Genomic DNA, 17,210 nt, shown 5'->3' on the forward strand with positions numbered 1-17,210 from the left:
CAATTTTATTATCAAAATTATTGCTAGACCCTAGGCTTTCGAAATCTGCGCGTACTTTTGATCAATGCGCATATGCGTTGACGTGCAACCGCTTGTAAGACTGTCGCGTGCGTGGCACGCATACAATTCCCCTAGAGAATTTAGCTCGAGTCTAACTACTTCATAGTCAAAAGTACGCAGCTTGCTTTTCGCAAATTTGAAACTTTTTAACATTTCTGCATAGCACAATAACCAAAGAATCGAAATCGGTGAGTACTTTTTAGAAAGGTAACCTACATCGACGCAAAAATTAACATTTAGCTTAAAATTTTACTGTTTTAGGCCTAATTTCGGGAGGTCAAGCTGTAGGGGCGTGACCAAAAAAATATTACAAGGCAGATGTCACCAAATAGTTTGCCATTCGCAATATGTCCCAAAAATACGCACCGCACAAACAGAGGGTGGTCTGCCTGTGCTTAGTTGCTTGCATATATTAAAATAAACTTTCCCCCCAAAATGGAGACATCGATATTGTAAGATGGTAAATTCAACAAAACTAACGATCACTGCCACAATACTATAGCTAGCACTGACAAATAGAACTCAGTATCGACACTTAGTTTGCTGTGAATAAGCTTTTATTAGAATAAACGTAAACCGAGAAGCGAAGTAATCAATGTCTTAATTATACCATGTGGCGATTTGAACAGTTCATTTTTTTCCCGGTCGTGTAGCCTCCCACGCAGACGTTCAACGCGTGACGAACCCTTAAGAACGTCTGCGTGGGAGGCTACGGTCGTGGGGCATCTCAAAAAAGGTTAATACCCGAGGGTCAGTCCGGAAACTCTTGGAATTGTACTGATGCATTACCGGGGACATAAAAAAATACTTACAGAGGTTTGGAAGAACTCATACTTGGAGAATCAGGGACACACGGAGGTACGTAGTCAAGGCGGTAAACCAAATGAAAATCGAGTGGGCGAAAGAGTGGGAAACTGAGCGAGTCCTTGGGCCCTTCAACCCGCAAACCCTTGTCCCGCTGTTTCTTACCCGCTTTACTGGGTCCAGTGTCGACCAACTGCCCCTGGAATCCAGAGGATGGGGGCCGGGAGCTTGGAACAGCACTGGAAACACTCATCTGCGTATACAGCTTACATTGCAAGACAGTTTTTCGCTCTCCTAAACACTAAGGACTTTTAAAATGTGAAAAATGTCTCCCATTTAATGTCCTCTAATACAAAAATATTTTTGAGCAGTTTATGACTGTGCGAGAAAAGCATATCCCAGCCTTGTTCACAGGGTCTCTCTTTTTCCCATCACCTCTCTTGCGCCGGGGGACGGGAAAAAGTGAGACCTACAGAACGCAAGCAAGAGCTTTTGGAATGCCAAAATAAAATTGGGGGTAGCCGCGCATCCGGACAAGAGTGCCTCTGCATCAGGAGCACAGTCCTTTAGTAAGAAACCCGATTTTCTAAGACCATCTCAATATGCGCACTAACCAAACTGGTGCTATCCTTTATAAAGCGTCCCTAGTTCCTGTTATGTTGTTTCAGGCCCCGTTTCGCGCCGGAATAATTGACGTTGTGAAATGAAAATAGCGCCCGATCAAAAATGAAATTAAAAAAAGGCCGGGTTACCCACCATCCGCTATTGGCCCCTTCCGTACGCACATTTTACACAGTCCCGTGAGAATCGGCCCAATCAGCGGTGAAGATAGATAAGCGTGTCTCAGGTCCCCTCCTTGCAGCTGTCTTGAGTTTCACTGCCAAAGACCCTGGGGACGAAGCTGTTATTTCGCATTTCGCCACAGTATTGCCAAGTTTGAAACGGTGACATCTCTTGGTTTTAAAGTCCCAAGGTCGGTGGAGTTCTCAGGTATATCAGTGACAGGGAACTGCGGAGACCTTTCCCAGGTTTGATTTTAAAAAATATTAGGCTGTTTTTCAAGCTCTCGCATTTTTGTTTCCAAAATGCGCTAGAACAGACCACGAGTTGTTCCTTTCAAGAATTGAGTTGATTTCTTTCCTCTCGTCATTGTAGAATTATTTGTCAGCTGATTGTAGGTCTTATTTCATCATTTTTAACAAAAGATAATCAAAAACCCCATGATACTTCCCCTTTAAACACTGGAGACTCGTTACGTTATAAATTTTCGGATGGTCTGTTTTTGGGTGGAAAGATTTTGACAGGGACTTGTTAGGGATTTTTCGCGGAAACAAAGGGACTTTCTTGGTCCAGTCTTCTGGGATTTTAAAACTTGACCTCATTTGTACCTCCCCATCCATTATATACCTGAGTACCTTCAACTCCATTCCCCCCCCCCCCCCTCCAGGGTTTGCTCTCTTTTAGCCTATTGTTTTGGGATTTCAACTCCCCCTCCCCTCCCCCACCAAATCCTCCTAGGTTTTCATTGGACAACCACATTCAGAATATAAAACATCATTACCCTGTGATGCTGACAGTCATAACGAGAACAAATAACAACAACAAATTTATTGAAGTATTCCCTTTCATATGTATACAATCAAGCACTGATACACTGTTAAGAAGAAGCATAATTTGTTATCCAAGTCAAAGCTATTAAAGTAGTGATAATCACCACTCCAATCACTGTCTTTAGGCAGCAAAATTGCCAGCGTCCACATTAACAGTAATTTTGAGAGAGCTATTTCTACTTGCCTGAAGTTGCGAGCAGTTCTCAACTGAGTGTCATGAAACAAAAACCAGACTACTTACTCTGGCCAATCACTACAAAAATAAACAACATGATGAACCAATCGAAATTCAAAGGAAAGACATGTGAATGGCATAAAAGGAAGGGAAAATGCGTGCGAGAAAGTCACAATGGGTTTTGGTCTTGCTTCTCATTGGTTGAAGAAGTGTCTCAAGGTTTGCCAACCTATCAAAGAATGCAGTAAAGCATAACCAAAGCAATGCCAATTGCTTTCAACATTCAATTGAAAACTGCTCTAAATAAAAACGAAATACTCAATATACACTGTGAAAATTTCACCAAAGGAAACGCCTAGTACACAAGGTGTTTGAGTAGTTCTAACTTAAGACTCAAAGGCATTATTTTACCAGCAATGGTTTGAGAACAGTTTTGTTCTTGATTATTAGTACATTTTTGGGGATTTCAATAAATTTGTAGAAAAAAAAAGCAATGAAAAAATGGTTGTCAATGAGTAACAGTGCACATCACAAGGTAAGGTTTATTAAAATTAAATTGCAGCCTATAGGCTGAATTAAGTAATAATTACATACTAATATTTGCCTAGTGCCCTTGCCCTGAGGGTGCCCTTTCATGTTCCACGGTTACTATTATGAGACCACCATATGCTATTTTGTCAAACAGGTGTCAAACCATTTGTAAAATATATAACAGGCCATCAGCTATTCAAGCAAAGGTTTCATAATACATAAGCAAGTAAAAATCAATGATAAAATCAATAATAAAATCGACTCTGAAATGTCGTTTGATTTTATTGTTGAGATTTTTACTTGCTTATATATCAGCTATTTGCTACATTTATATATTTAACTGCATGGAGAGAATTAGTCTCAGATTTTTATTTTCCTTAACTTATAGCGCCATGTATTGTTGCAAGTTCAGAAAACTGTTTAAAAATCTGACAATTTGTATAAAAATAAAAATGATTAAGCTTTATACACACACCTTCCAACTTATGCTCCTATCAATAAAAATTTTAAGCCCCAGGTCAGGCACAGTCAGGGAATTTGACATTTTCAGGTAAGTCAGAGTCATATTCCTAAGCTCTCGATGACTAATAAAATAATAATTAATGGCAAATTCCACTCATAGAGTAATAATAATATTTGTCCGCTATGTTTTTTTTTCGTACTAGCAGACAAATTTTGAACAATTTTTGGCTGACGACTTGCATCTACACTCTATTCTAATGCTGTGCGAAAAGCTGTCAATCTTTCTGAAGACTTGAAACATTTCATTTTGGTGGTAAAATTGAGTATGATCAAACCCTCCAACTTTTTGTATGCTTATTGCTTTTACATTTTGCACAAATTGAGACAAGAATGCCGCTTTGATGATGTGATGCATATTACAAAAACACGAAATCTTTTGAAACCAAGTTCCATTATGCAGGATTGAGCATTGTAGAAGACAAGAAGTACTGGGCTTAGTAGACTGTTCACAGTCCCCCTATTTTTCCGTGGGATTCTCGAGACCGTTATGCTTCGATGGAACTGCCGCCATCTTGGTTTGTAAAAGCGAGCGCGATCTGGGGAGAGTGTCTAAACTACCGAGGGGAGCGGGAGTGGGTGTTAGTATAGTGGGGGATGGGAAGCGAAAAAATCTATTTTTCCCGCCGCCTCCCAACTCCACTCCCCTCCCCTCGGTAGTTTAGACACTCTCCCCAGATCGGGCTCGCTTTTACAAACCAAGACGGCAGCAGCTCCATCGAAGCATACCGGTCTCGAGAATCCCACTGAAAAATAGGGGGACTGTGAACAGTCTATGAACAGTCTATGGGCTTAGACACAAGCACTGTATGCTAATACATACCTGCCAACCTTACAAAGTCAGAAACAGAGGTTTACCCACCCCCCATGCCAATGAAAGAAACTATTTTGTTCTGCACTGCCGATGTGCCACAAATGTTTCAACAACAACATTATAGGGTAACAAACCTTTCATCAATGTCAGGCCAATCATCTTCACAGATCAACTTATCATATTGGATTTAATGTAAAGTATATGAAATAATTCATATATGAACTGCGGATATAGATGAAGGTGAGAAGTGATCATCGCAGTGAATTTTCCAATTTATGCAATTGGAAATTGGAAGCCTGAAAAAAATTCAGGCTTCAACGGGATTCGAACCCGTGACCTCCGCGTTACCGGTGCGATGCTCTACCAACTGAGCTATGAAGCCACACATTGGGAGCAAGGTCAATTGTAGGTTCCCATTTTCCCGTGAGAGGAGTGAAACGATGTAAAGTATATGAAATAATTCATATATGAACTGCGGATATAGATGAAAGTGAGAAGTGATCATCGCAGTGAATTTTCCAATTTATGCAATTGGAAATTGGAAGCCTGAAAAAAATTCAGGCTTCAACGGGATTCGAACCCGTGACCTCCGCGTTACCGGTGCGATGCTCTACCAACTGAGCTATGAAGCCACACATTGGGAGCAAGGTCAATTGTAGGTTCCCATTTTCCCGTGAGAGGAGTGAAACGATGTAAAGTATATGAAATAATTCATATATGAACTGCGGATATAGATGAAAGTGAGAAGTGATCATCGCAGTGAATTTTCCAATTTATGCAATTGGAAATTGGAAGCCTGAAAAAAATTCAGGCTTCAACGGGATTCGAACCCGTGACCTCCGCGTTACCGGTGCGATGCTCTACCAACTGAGCTATGAAGCCACACATTGGGAGCAAGGTCAATTGTAGGTTCCCATTTTCCCGTGAGAGGAGTGAAACGATGTAAAGTATATGAAATAATTCATATATGAACTGCGGATATAGATGAAAGTGAGAAGTGATCATCGCAGTGAATTTTCCAATTTATGCAATTGGAAATTGGAAGCCTGAAAAAAATTCAGGCTTCCAATTTCCAATTGCATAAATTGGAAAATTCACTGCGATGATCACTTCTCACTTTCATATTGGATTTATTGACATTTACAACATTTCCTAAGAATCCCTTGCAAACTTGTGGATATACAACAACCCAAAGTTCCCTGAGGATTTACTGAAACCATTTTTTCACAGAAAATTGGAACGTTCCAAACTTTTATGCTTGAAAGCACAAAAATCTGGACAATTCCGATAAATCGGGACGGTTGAAAGGTATGCTAATGACAATGAACATTACTTGGACCTGAAGTGGATGATCAACAGGATGCCAGATAATTTGCTCACCCCAACCAAAAATTGTCAAGTCCGGCTAAACCTTCAACATTGTGAAATGTAATTTTTGACTGCAAGCTTGCCAAAAAATACAGTTTTATCGCAAGTGTGGAAAGGCCCTGTGTGAAATTTCCAAGCCTACAGGTAACAGCCTCCATGTCAATTTCTCTAACATATTTAGAGAATATTGATATGGATTAAAAACTTATAAAACCAAATTAATTTGTCTTCAATAGCACGAGGGAAACCTGTACATATATCTTAATTTCCAGTAAAACGACAAGCGTAAGAACACGTAAAGATAGATATGAACGATTTGTGTCGTGAAAGACAGTCAACATTGCTCAAGCAGCGCAACTTTATATTATCTTTGTATATTTTGGCAAGCTTGTACCTTCTTGTAGCTTGTACCTTCTTGAAACTCCGACCAGTTCTCAACTATCGTCAAGGCTGTTCATGTGAACATCTTGAAGCCAAGTTTAGCAAAGAAAGCCTTTCTTCAATCCTTAATCTCCCAGAAATGGAAAAAAACCCATGCTTTAGAACAAAACTCCGGATCATAACTTGCTACAGAATGTACACGAACAAGACAAGCGAGCTTGACTTTCGCTCGGATCGAAGGCAACCAATCAGAAGCAAGGACTGTGACTATTTGACCAATCAGCACGCGCCAAAACTGACCAATGGCAAACCCGTAATCTGCATATAAAACATTCAATCACTTTTGATTGACGCCATTGATAGATTTCAACCGCGCCAAGAGAAAGAATAGTATTTCGAGGTGGTGATATTTTGAAAGAAAAATGGCTCGTACGAAGCAAACTGCCCGTAAATCTACTGGAGGAAAAGCTCCAAGAAAACAGCTAGCGACTAAAGCAGCTCGTAAGAGCGCCCCATCGACCGGTGGTGTCAAAAAGCCTCATCGTTATAGGCCGGGAACTGTCGCTCTAAGAGAAATTCGTCGTTACCAGAAGTCGACTGAATTGTTGATCAGAAAGCTTCCCTTCCAGCGACTTGTTCGTGAAATTGCCCAGGACTTCAAAACTGATCTTCGCTTCCAAAGTGCTGCCATCGGCGCTCTACAAGAAGCCGCCGAAGCTTATCTGGTTGGTCTCTTCGAGGATACAAACTTGTGCGCTATCCACGCCAAACGTGTGACCATTATGCCAAAGGATATTCAGCTCGCCCGCCGAATCAGGGGAGAACGCGCTTAAAATGAACTTAAATCATCGCTGTACATAACTAAACTTTTATGAAACATATCAAGAAAGCAAGAAACTGAACTTTACTATGATAAATACATGCGCTAGCCGTCACCAAAGACGTTACTCTTTAAAGTATTCATGTCGTTGATATTTTCGTTGATTTTCTCCGGCGTTTGGTTTTCTTTTAACATCTACGTCAATGTGTAACACGAACAATCTTTGTATTGCCGATTTTCAAATGTAAACTAGTTTGTTTTATGGGTTTTATTTTCCAAGGAGTTATTTTAAGTTGTCGGTTAATTTTTGGCGCAATTTATGGTGGCGAACAAGGAACCTTTGTTTTCTGAAGGTGGAAACATTATTTGAATGACCACGACCATAAAAAGCCTTCGTTTGTTGTAAACTAGATCTGTCCTCTTAACTTTAGCAGTGTATAATTTGACACTGCCGAGACATGGCTTTCATGTAGTTGGCTATAACAATTTGTAATATATGCGTTTTTAACCTATCCTTTATTTAAGAGGCAATAAACTCTCTTCTCGTAGTTTTGTTTTATTCCCTTCCTAGAACTAGAAGTGAAACTGCGTCGTTTATTGTAGAAGTAGTCCACATGGTTATTCGATTACGCCCAAAGTAAGAAAGTGAAACTTTGGATGGCAATCGCTTGACCAAAGTACAACTCTCTGTATCGCAAGTGCAGTACATTGCATTCTTCGGGAAATCGCGAAGGGGTCGTTAGAAACCGTGAGGTACAAAAAGTTCGGAAACAAAAAGCAGCCGTGCCTCGCGATCGGAAACAGAAGGGTTGGCCGTTTACATTTATCACGCGAGTAAAAATACCCGGTCGGTAATTCGCTGGCATCTTGCGAGTTCAGTCACTTACATACATAAATTTCTGCCTTTTTCGCTTCGGGCACGTCTCTCATGCGACTTGAAAGTGACTTCCATATCCAGCTCGTTTGTGTGGGTGAACTTGGGAAAAATCCCTTCAAAAATCTCGTGATTATTTCTGTCGTTTCCGTTGTCGTAATCCTTCGTCATTTGTTCGGAATTTGTCGGTATTTCGGCACCAGACTCCTTTTGACGGACGAGGAACAAACATGGCGGCCACTAGATTACGCAGGGGTTTGTTTCCTTCGTCAAGTTCTGTGAAAAACGCTGCCAAAGGAATAAGAAAAACAGGAGTGTATCACTTACAGAGACAGATCTGTGTAAGAGTAATATTATTCTTGTTTCTTAGGAAGCAGCTGTTTCTCGTTAGAGTTATTTTTGTTTAAAAGTGTACTAGTTTTCATGACATGACTGTGCCTTGTGTTCTGTTGCAGGTTGCAGGTCAAACGAAACGTCAATACTCTACAGAGGTAATCCACCTTTCCTTTCTATTTCTTCTTTACAGTGTATCCTAAACCTTTTGGATTGCCAGTATTTCATTTGTTAACAGTTTGCCAGTACACACACAAAAATATTTAATGTATGCTTCATGTTCGCGGTAATCAATATTAGCAGGCCTTTTGGTGGTAATATTCGCTGCAAATTATAGTTACCTTACGGCATTTATAATAAATCTACTGCCACCCGTAAGTAGCTTAGACAAGTCTGCTGTTCAATGAAAAATGCCAAATTGTGCCAAGATCTGTGTACAATGAGGGAGGATGGTCACCAGTGGTAGGATCAATGTAGCTGACAGTGTAACTTGTTTACGTGCCAAAATAGACAGTAGGTTGACCTTATACCTGGTAAATCTTGGCACACATGCCAATTTCTCTCACCTTGCTCATAAAACGTAGACTTAACAGAACAGTATGTAATGCACCGATCAATTCAAAACTGTCACATCCCTCCCCCCAGGCATAGGCCTTATCATGGTTTTCGACGTCATTTTGACGAGTAGACAAGAACTTTCCATACATTTCCCTGTATTTTTTCCTGCAAACTATTTTTAGTAACAGTTCACGGCTGGTTCGCTTTACAGACAAATGTATGGAAAGTTCAAACACGACTGGATGATTTCTGGCACAGCTACATCCCTCCAATTTTTTTCTTAAAATCCTTTTCCTAGTGCCAAAAGTTTCCAATTCATGAATGTTTCAGAAGCAATGTTTTATGAAAATTATTTGACATCGGATTTCCATACAAACACTGTTATTTCAAGCCTGTTTGCCTACTCATCAAAATGGCGTCGAAAATCATGATAAGGCCTATTGAAAAATGACTTGTTCAAATTCTCGCTCTGCGGGGCCAAAAAGCTGTTCTAATGCGCTACCCAAGTGCTAAATTTGGTGAACAAATGTTCCATTTTCCATCATACACTATTTGGATTGTTTGAAACTGGTTCATTTTCATTTAACTAAATTTTCTACACATACCACTACTTTTGAAAATACTGCAAAGTTTGTGGAGACCCTTTTTTGGGAGCATATCCCTTGTCCATGGATCAGCAACTATGTCAGCGTTTTCAGTAGGTTTTCAAGTAGAAGTTGGACCTGTTAAAGTAGACGTTGCAGGCACGGAGTCATTGCATTCTGAAGCACTAAACGGTCAGTTCGAGTCTTGTTGAAAACATGGCAATTTGTCACTTTATTGGTTATAAAAAAAGCTATTACAGGCTTAAACAGAAAGCAAAACCAAAGGGCCTCAGTACGTCACCCTTCAGAATGTTCATGTGGCTGTTGCCTCCACTTGAGAAGATTTTGACTAACGTTTGTCAGTCTCACAAAACACATCATCAGTGATACAGATAACAATCGATGACTAACGTAGTTGTTATCAGCCTAAACAATAATTTCCTGTATTTTTACAACAACTTTACGCGCAAACTTTACGCAAACGTTGCACGAAGTTTGGCATGTGCTTATAATGAGTACTACATGAAGTACTGGCTGAAAGAAACCGCTGCCTAGCAACTGGGCCTACTCTACGTTCGATTATCGTTTATTCTAGTCAGTTTATGTGATTGTTTCTGCGCAATGTGAGCCAGGCTTGTTTGTTTATTGCTTTATTAACTCATTGGTAGACTAGTAAGTTATTTATCAATCGCTTTATTTATTTTGGGAATTTATCAGAATGAAAATAGGCTTCGCAAATAGAAAAGTTGCCGCCGCATGCGACGGCCGACGGCTTATTTTGAAAACACTGTATGTGTATTCTGAGGGTCCCCAATAGGTTTTTTGGGATCCGGGATTTGGCTTATTTTAAGGCCAGGAGTCGGGATTTGGGGTTAAAAGAAAAGAGCGAGATTCGGGATTGTAGATATGAATGGGACAAGGGATTTCTGAATTTTACAAAGCGAGATTCGGGAAATGTCGCTTTAAAGAACTGAGATCCGGGAAGTCTGGTGACAAAATGTACAAAGAAAATCAGGTTTTCATCTTCGTAAAAGCCGGAAATAGTCGATCAAAAACAAACCATTCACGTTTTGCATGGCTGTTATGAACCCTATGGCAATCTGTGACTTTATTTTCAAGAACACATTACTCGCATTACATTACAATACTTTCAATACAGATCACTTACAATAGACCCTCTATTCTGCAAGACAAGAAAAAAGGTGTCAACTTGACACTTAAGGTTCAAATTCCCCACCCCACCCAGGTTAAGTTAAAATCTCCCACCCTTTGGAAGGCCTTTCACGTTAAATGTGCTATTCCCCAGGCACAGGAAATGGTCAAATGCCCAGGGGATGTTGCAGATTTGAATTGATTCGTGAATTAATTCCATTGAATTTTACAGACAAAATAGCTCCCTAAATAACACTAGAAGTCACATGAACCGTAGAAATAGTTCTCTCTTCAATCTTTGGCAATGTTTTGGTCATCTTTGGTAATGTTTGAAAGTTGTTGGAAAATCCTCTGAAATCTAGGTACTTGCAAAAAATGTAAAGTCAAAAATGTCACGCATTTGACTCTGGAAAAGTTGTCAGGTGGGCTTGTAAGCACTTTCTAATAAGCATGTTTACATCAGGTTTTGTGATAATTTTCAGGGATAATTGAACTTGAACGAAAAGAGACGGGGGGACGGATGCGTTCTCTCCAGTTTTTTTCACGCTCGGCTATTTCGCGTGACCTCTCGACTATCCATGAAAGGGAACTGCTTGCAGTCAAGTAATATTTAAAAGTATTAATAAAGAAAAATAGCCAAAAGAAAAATGCTTTTTGGAAAAATAGGAAATGAAATCAAGCAGAAAGTAACAGTGGCTTGTGACTGACAACCCTGTGGTGTATGTTTTGAGGTGACCTGATGTGCAAGAAAATGAAAGTGTGTTGTAACGTCACATGGACTTTGTTCCTTTCTCTTATTTTTTTTCTAGACCAGGAAGGTAACACTAATTCCTGGTGATGGAATAGGCCCAGAAATTTCCAATGCTGTCAAAGATGTATTTGCTGCTGCTAAGGTAACTGAATGTACCCTATTTTTTTCCTTTCTGCCAGCGATCATTGGACAAAACATGTCACAGAGTACAAAATGGGATGGAAATCGAAGAAAAAAAGTCATATCATCATTGATAAATGAAATTTTCAGAAAAAATTCGGAGGGTTATAAACTAAAAAAAAGCCTTTTTTCTGGCTTGCTGTTATATTGGAGGATAATGCCCTCTGCTGAAAGATTGCCCTTGTAATTCACAGTTGCCCTCAAAGCTTTGCTTCTCCACCATCCGTTAATTTTTCAGACAATCTTTCAGCCTCAAGCATTATCATCAGATACACCAACTAACACTTTTGTTTATTAACCATAAAAATTAATTCTACCTGGCTTTTTTTGCCATCACCCCCCCCCCCCTCCCACGTTCATATGATATCCACACCCCTTCATGAATTCAAGAACATTAATTAATTTCTGACAAACGCAGAGGATATGTAGTTGGTTGAAAACTGCTTTCTTTGAGGTCTGCAAAATAGGACAAATATGTAATGACAACACATGCGTGGGAATTATGTCATTATTTCTGAACAGCCACTATCTTGAGTCAGTGTCATCTTGTATTTTGTACTTTCTCGAAATCCTCAGAGAACCATCAAAATTGACCCAAAAATAATCAGTCAAATTATAAAGCTAACATTTTTTAAAAGTGGTATATTATGTAAAGGTTATCTAATGATAATAACCTCAAAATTTTTGAATTAATAAAAAGACAAAAAAATAACATCTTTGGAAATTAGTGTCAAAATTATTTTTTTATGTAAAAGGCCATCAGATTTTGCAAAATTTCGGAATGTGTTGTCTAGTCAGGAAGAAGCCAGTGACTGGTTTTGCAAGTATGAGCAAGTTATAGACATTTCCTAATTTAAGGCTCCCAAAGTCACTGAATGTGAAATAATTTTTGTCTACACATAGTTCGGATGTCTGCTGATAAAAGTCTTCATGTGTCCAATCACGTTTATAACTTACAGTAATTATTTCCAAATTTACTGGGCTTTTCAATAACACGCAGACTCTGAAGTTCAAGATTCAACCAACCGTTACGCTTTTCACTGCTGTCAATCACTGCACCGGACCTCTAAGAAAACAAAAACGTTTGGTTCAACGTGGTCAAAAGTTCACGTGTGTGTGTGCTGTGATTGGTGGATTTTGATCCACTTTGTCGGTTTCTGTATTTTTGCGGTCTGCCAGTTGTCGCCATAATTTTGATTGACAGCAGTAACACATGAAATTCGTTAGTTTAGAGTCCATATGTTATTGAAAGGCGCAGTTATGTACTGTATCTTTTACTTTAAAAGTTCAGGGAAATTCCAGGGATGGGGTAGTTCTCAAAGGCCACAAAATTTATTAAGTATGAAGCTATATTAGCCTTTCCAGAGGGGTTGGGAGGGAAGGGGGTCTTAGAGAAAATCTCTTCTGTGTCAGGCAAGGTATGGATATTATTTCTGGAACTATACATTTGAGAGTGTTTTCTGGAGGCATTCAATAATAAAGTTATTAAAAATTAACTGATAACAGACTAGAAAGCCAAGCATTGTTCTGGTTACCATTTGAATACTTTTTCAGGTGCCGATTGAGTGGGAAGAGGTAACAGTGACACCTATTCTTCTGCCAGATGGTAAAACAACTATACCACCAGCGGCAATTAATTCTATGAATAAGAACAAGATTGGTCTCAAAGGTAATGTTCAAACCTGTTTTTAATTGTGTTGATTATTCTATATTCCAGTTTACAGTGCACAAAATTAAAATTATTTCCAAGTTGTCCCAATCTACAGTATAATGCTGGGCAACCTGAGCCAAGACTCAGGTTGCCCTGACGCCTGCTAGGGCGTCCTTAACTCTTAAACAAAAATTTTATAAAGGGGTTTCTGGTTGGTGCTGGCGGAGGAGGGGGAGGGTTTGGAAAATGGCTGCAAAAGTGGCGCTATGAGATGTTGACAAAAGCTAGCGCAAATAAATATATATATTTTTTTAAAATAATCTATAATTTACCAATCGTTCACATTATTATTGTGAACGATTAGTACCTGGTGGAATGTTTCAAAATAGAACAACAGGACTTTGCAAAAAGAATGCAAAATACAGCTGTAATTTCATCAAATGTCTTGAAACTGAAAACTCGCCGATATTTCAGGCGAAGTTTCCTCATTTTTCGACCAAGATTTCGAACCGGTTTTTTGAGAGCCCCGCGAAAATTCAAGTGCATCCCAGTAAAATTCGCTCATCTGAGAATGATATTTCAAAGCAATTTTGCTTGAAACAAGACAAAATTTCAAGTAGCTAATCAAAAATTCTTAAAGTTTCTCTTGGCAAGTTGGATTATTTATGATGACACTCAATTAAAAAACTTACGTGCATGTGTTGCGATTGGTTTTGTGTTGGATGGTATTGAAGCAATCACCATACTTGCAGAGTTCCTTCGATCCCCAAGAGAAAACTGAGACAAACGAAGACTATAGCTTTAAGCTACATTTTAAAGTAGGTAAAGGTCTAAAAATCTTCCAACCAGGCGAATATTTGTTCTGTCGGATATAATCAGAAAGTAAGTACTTAAAGGGAACTTTTAATGAACTGCGTTTTTTTAGAAAATTACTCTTGTGATGATCAAAAAAGTGGTAAGAAAAAACAAAATCAAAATCACCACTGTGGTTGTTGATGTTTGATCGTTATGCCTTGGTTGTCTGTAGTTTTCTTCTAGGACAACTAGGCCTTACATTTACTGTACTGAAAAATTGGTTGCCTGATAAACATTTTAGTTGTCTCAGATGACCGGGCGACCGCTAATTCCGAGCACTGAGTTTAGGAATAACAAAAGAGTTCTTTATGCAGATGGCTTGTATCACACAAAGCTGTTTTCCATAGGACACTCTAAGAAAATAATAGGTTTTCCAAAAGAAAACGTATTCTGAAGAGGAAATACTATGAATTCATGGAGGTGCCCCAATAACTAATACTATGAATAATCATTAGTCTGGACCCTACTTCCACATGATGCCACAGGCCATTGACCTGTGGCCACCATGCACTGTTTTCCATCACATTATTCCAAGAGAATATTCCATTTAAACCATATTTTGTTCATTCAGTTTGTGGTGTTATTGGAAGCAGAATCAACACAATGCGTTAAATTCCTTTCCTTCAAAATATCGTCAGTAATTCATAGGATCCAAGAGAACACAATTACCAAAATTAATATTTAAATCTTTCCTATTCTTGAATAGTCCTAAAAGAATGTACCCTAACATGCATTAGTCTGTGGCCATTTCCATCTTGGCCACCTGTGGCCAAAAACATCTGTGAATAGTTTCCATTTGCCAGAATAGCCATTCGCAAAAAAAGGGTATTTTCAGAGTGTTAATTTAATAGTTTTTTGTAGTTGTTGTTTTAATACTTTATTGACAAACAAAAAAGGGCTTTTTACAATACATTGTAACACAATACAATCCTTAACTTACGGCGGGTTATACAGCCACATGATGGACAGATTAACAACTAATTGTTACTATTCAAAAGACTAAACAATTCTATGATACCCAAGGCAAAAAAAACCCTGTTAATTATAATTAATTATCATACAAAAAAACCCAGTAAATTACATTGGAGTATAGCCACTAAACTAAAGTTTAAAGAATTATTTACAGACATCATTTTAATGCTATTATATTAATTTGACCGGTTAATTTAATAGTGGCTTTCAGTCACTTTCAAGCTAGAAACAAAATAAACGCTAACTTTTAAAAATTCCCACAATATCCCACTGAACTGGTAGTATTTAAAAAGTTGCATTGAGCTGAAGAAAGTGGCAGATCCTGTAGTATAAATTCTAAGGGGCCACTAAGGCCAGAAACCCGAACTTTCACTCAGTTGCTGTCACACACACACACACTCATGTACACTCTCAGCACACTCTCAGCTTAGTCACATATCTCATAAGTCCCAGATGTACTCACAAACACTACAAATTTAAATTTGTGTACATGTTAAGTTCAGACCTGCCCAGAGTGAAAAAAAAGATGGATTGAAAATGTTTTAGATTTAAATAAATTTCACCTCTTTTGAATAAGTTTACTTAAATTTCTTTGACAAAAAAAGCAGCTCTCCTGTCCTATCCTCTGAATCCTTACTGGAAATGCTCTCAAAAAGCAATTTACATGTAGGGCAAAACTTGCATTCTCAACTTTTATATTACTTCAATCAGCAAGCCAAGAGCTCTACATGTATGCTCACAACTCCAACAGGACGGCTATGAGAATTTCTTTATTTTGCAGGGTTTTTAGCTCTAACATCCAAAGAAATAGATACATAATACTAAAGGAACCCGCACAACAACCTACTAGATATTGTATATCAACAGCTTATTTGAAACAACCTGAGAAAAAGCTATAAAACAGAGTGTGCTGGTGAACATTTTAGTGAGTCATGTATTTTTTTGTATTTAAGTGTAGGATTTTGCTCAATTTTTTTCAAGTTACAGCACTAACCTATATGTGGTCACCTTCCTGCTTCTTGAGAAATTTGACATGTTTAACACAATTATATTTTTCTGAAGGGAATGGTTAAAAGGTCATTTTAAAAAAGTGCCTTTATGCACAAAAATATACAAACTGAGAATTTTGCTGTTAAAATTGATTAATTTCTATGTGCATTGAGTAAGATTGAATTATATTTAGCAGTTAGGCCTAGCTATAACCAAACTTAAAAAAAACATACTTTACAATCATGGGTAAAAGAGTTGCACACTGCTAAAACAACGGAATAACCTTAAGCCCCATTGACCAAAGGAATCTTTAGTTTATAAAGCAGTCCATCTCCTTCTTAGCATGTGTAGCGCCAATAAATTATGTTCTCTCCTTTGAAGCGACCTTCACCAAGTGGCCAAGCATTCTTTTCAATTTTACGTCCCATAGCTGACACTGTGGTGGATTTACCAACGTAAATCCCAATGTGATAATCACCACGTCTGCAGGCTACAACAATGTCCCCACGTTGGGGCGTGCACTTCTTTGTCCAGCATTTCAGCTTAGCTTTTGGATCACCCCAGCCATTCTCATCAGCCATTACTGGGACTTTATAGCCCCCATCGATAGAACCATCTGGCATTGTGGCACCAGACTGCCGGCAAATGTCGTTGACAAAAATGTTGCATTTGTATGTGTATTTTCCATGGGCACTAGTAGTCTGGGCACCAAAAGCCCAGTATGGGGAGCCAACAAAGCCCTCTGCTGCTTTAGCAATTCCCTCTCTGATATCAGCTGTCTTTGTGCCATTTATCTCCTGAGACACTGTTGCATTTCCATATGTCTCCTGGCAAACTGTATCATTTATCACCTGAGAAAAAAAGTAAAATCACAGTTTAGTTCACTTGTTAGTTTTCCTTTGTTTGTAAGCTACGCCTGACCAACAGCAAGAGCGGTTATTCTTCCCTCATTTTTTCATTGAAATTATTAAGTATTCAGTGACACAGCCACACATGGAAAAATGAAATCCACATTCTCTCAACATGAGTTGAACCTATGACCTTCCAATTTACTAGTTTGGATAATAATAATAATTAAAGTTAAGACGTTTTGGCGTCATCGTGACACCATTCTCAAGGCAAAGTGGATAAATTAATGCAAAGATTTGATTTCTATACTTTACAGTCTATACAAATTAGCATATTAACAAAGGATCACAAGTTCTTCAGGTGAATACCTTTGCACAAA

At 38.7% G+C, this 17,210-nt stretch overlaps 2 protein-coding genes across 2 annotated transcripts in view; both read left to right on the forward strand.

Moving 5' to 3' along the window:
• The first annotated feature begins 6,609 nt into the window (after positions 1–6,609).
• Positions 6,610–7,630, forward strand: LOC146456137 (histone H3.3). Its single transcript, XM_085093305.1, has one exon. The coding sequence runs from the start codon at positions 6,685–6,687 to the stop codon at positions 7,093–7,095; it is 411 nt and encodes a 136-aa protein (XP_084949431.1). The 5' UTR covers positions 6,610–6,684; the 3' UTR covers positions 7,096–7,630.
• A 520-nt stretch (positions 7,631–8,150) lies between these two features.
• The window catches only part of LOC146456138 (isocitrate dehydrogenase [NAD] subunit alpha, mitochondrial-like), a 30,044-nt gene continuing 20,984 nt past the window's right edge, over positions 8,151–17,210 (forward strand). Inside the window, exons 1-4 of the mRNA XM_085093304.1 lie at positions 8,151–8,297; positions 8,412–8,447; positions 11,393–11,476; positions 13,069–13,183. Coding sequence (XP_084949430.1) covers positions 8,187–8,297; positions 8,412–8,447; positions 11,393–11,476; positions 13,069–13,183 — 346 coding nt within the window. The 5' untranslated portion in view covers positions 8,151–8,186. The remainder of the gene's footprint in view (positions 8,298–8,411; positions 8,448–11,392; positions 11,477–13,068; positions 13,184–17,210) is intronic.

Source organism: Pavona decussata, unplaced genomic scaffold, assembly GCF_977016875.1.
Source record: "Pavona decussata unplaced genomic scaffold, jaPavDecu1.1 SCAFFOLD_260, whole genome shotgun sequence".
Classification (NCBI taxonomy): Eukaryota; Metazoa; Cnidaria; class Anthozoa; order Scleractinia; family Agariciidae; genus Pavona; species Pavona decussata.

Coding starts and splice junctions, on each gene's coding strand:
- LOC146456137 (XM_085093305.1), top strand. CDS start 6,685: ATGGCTCGTACGAAGCAAACTGCCCGTAAATCTACTGGAGGAAAAGCT.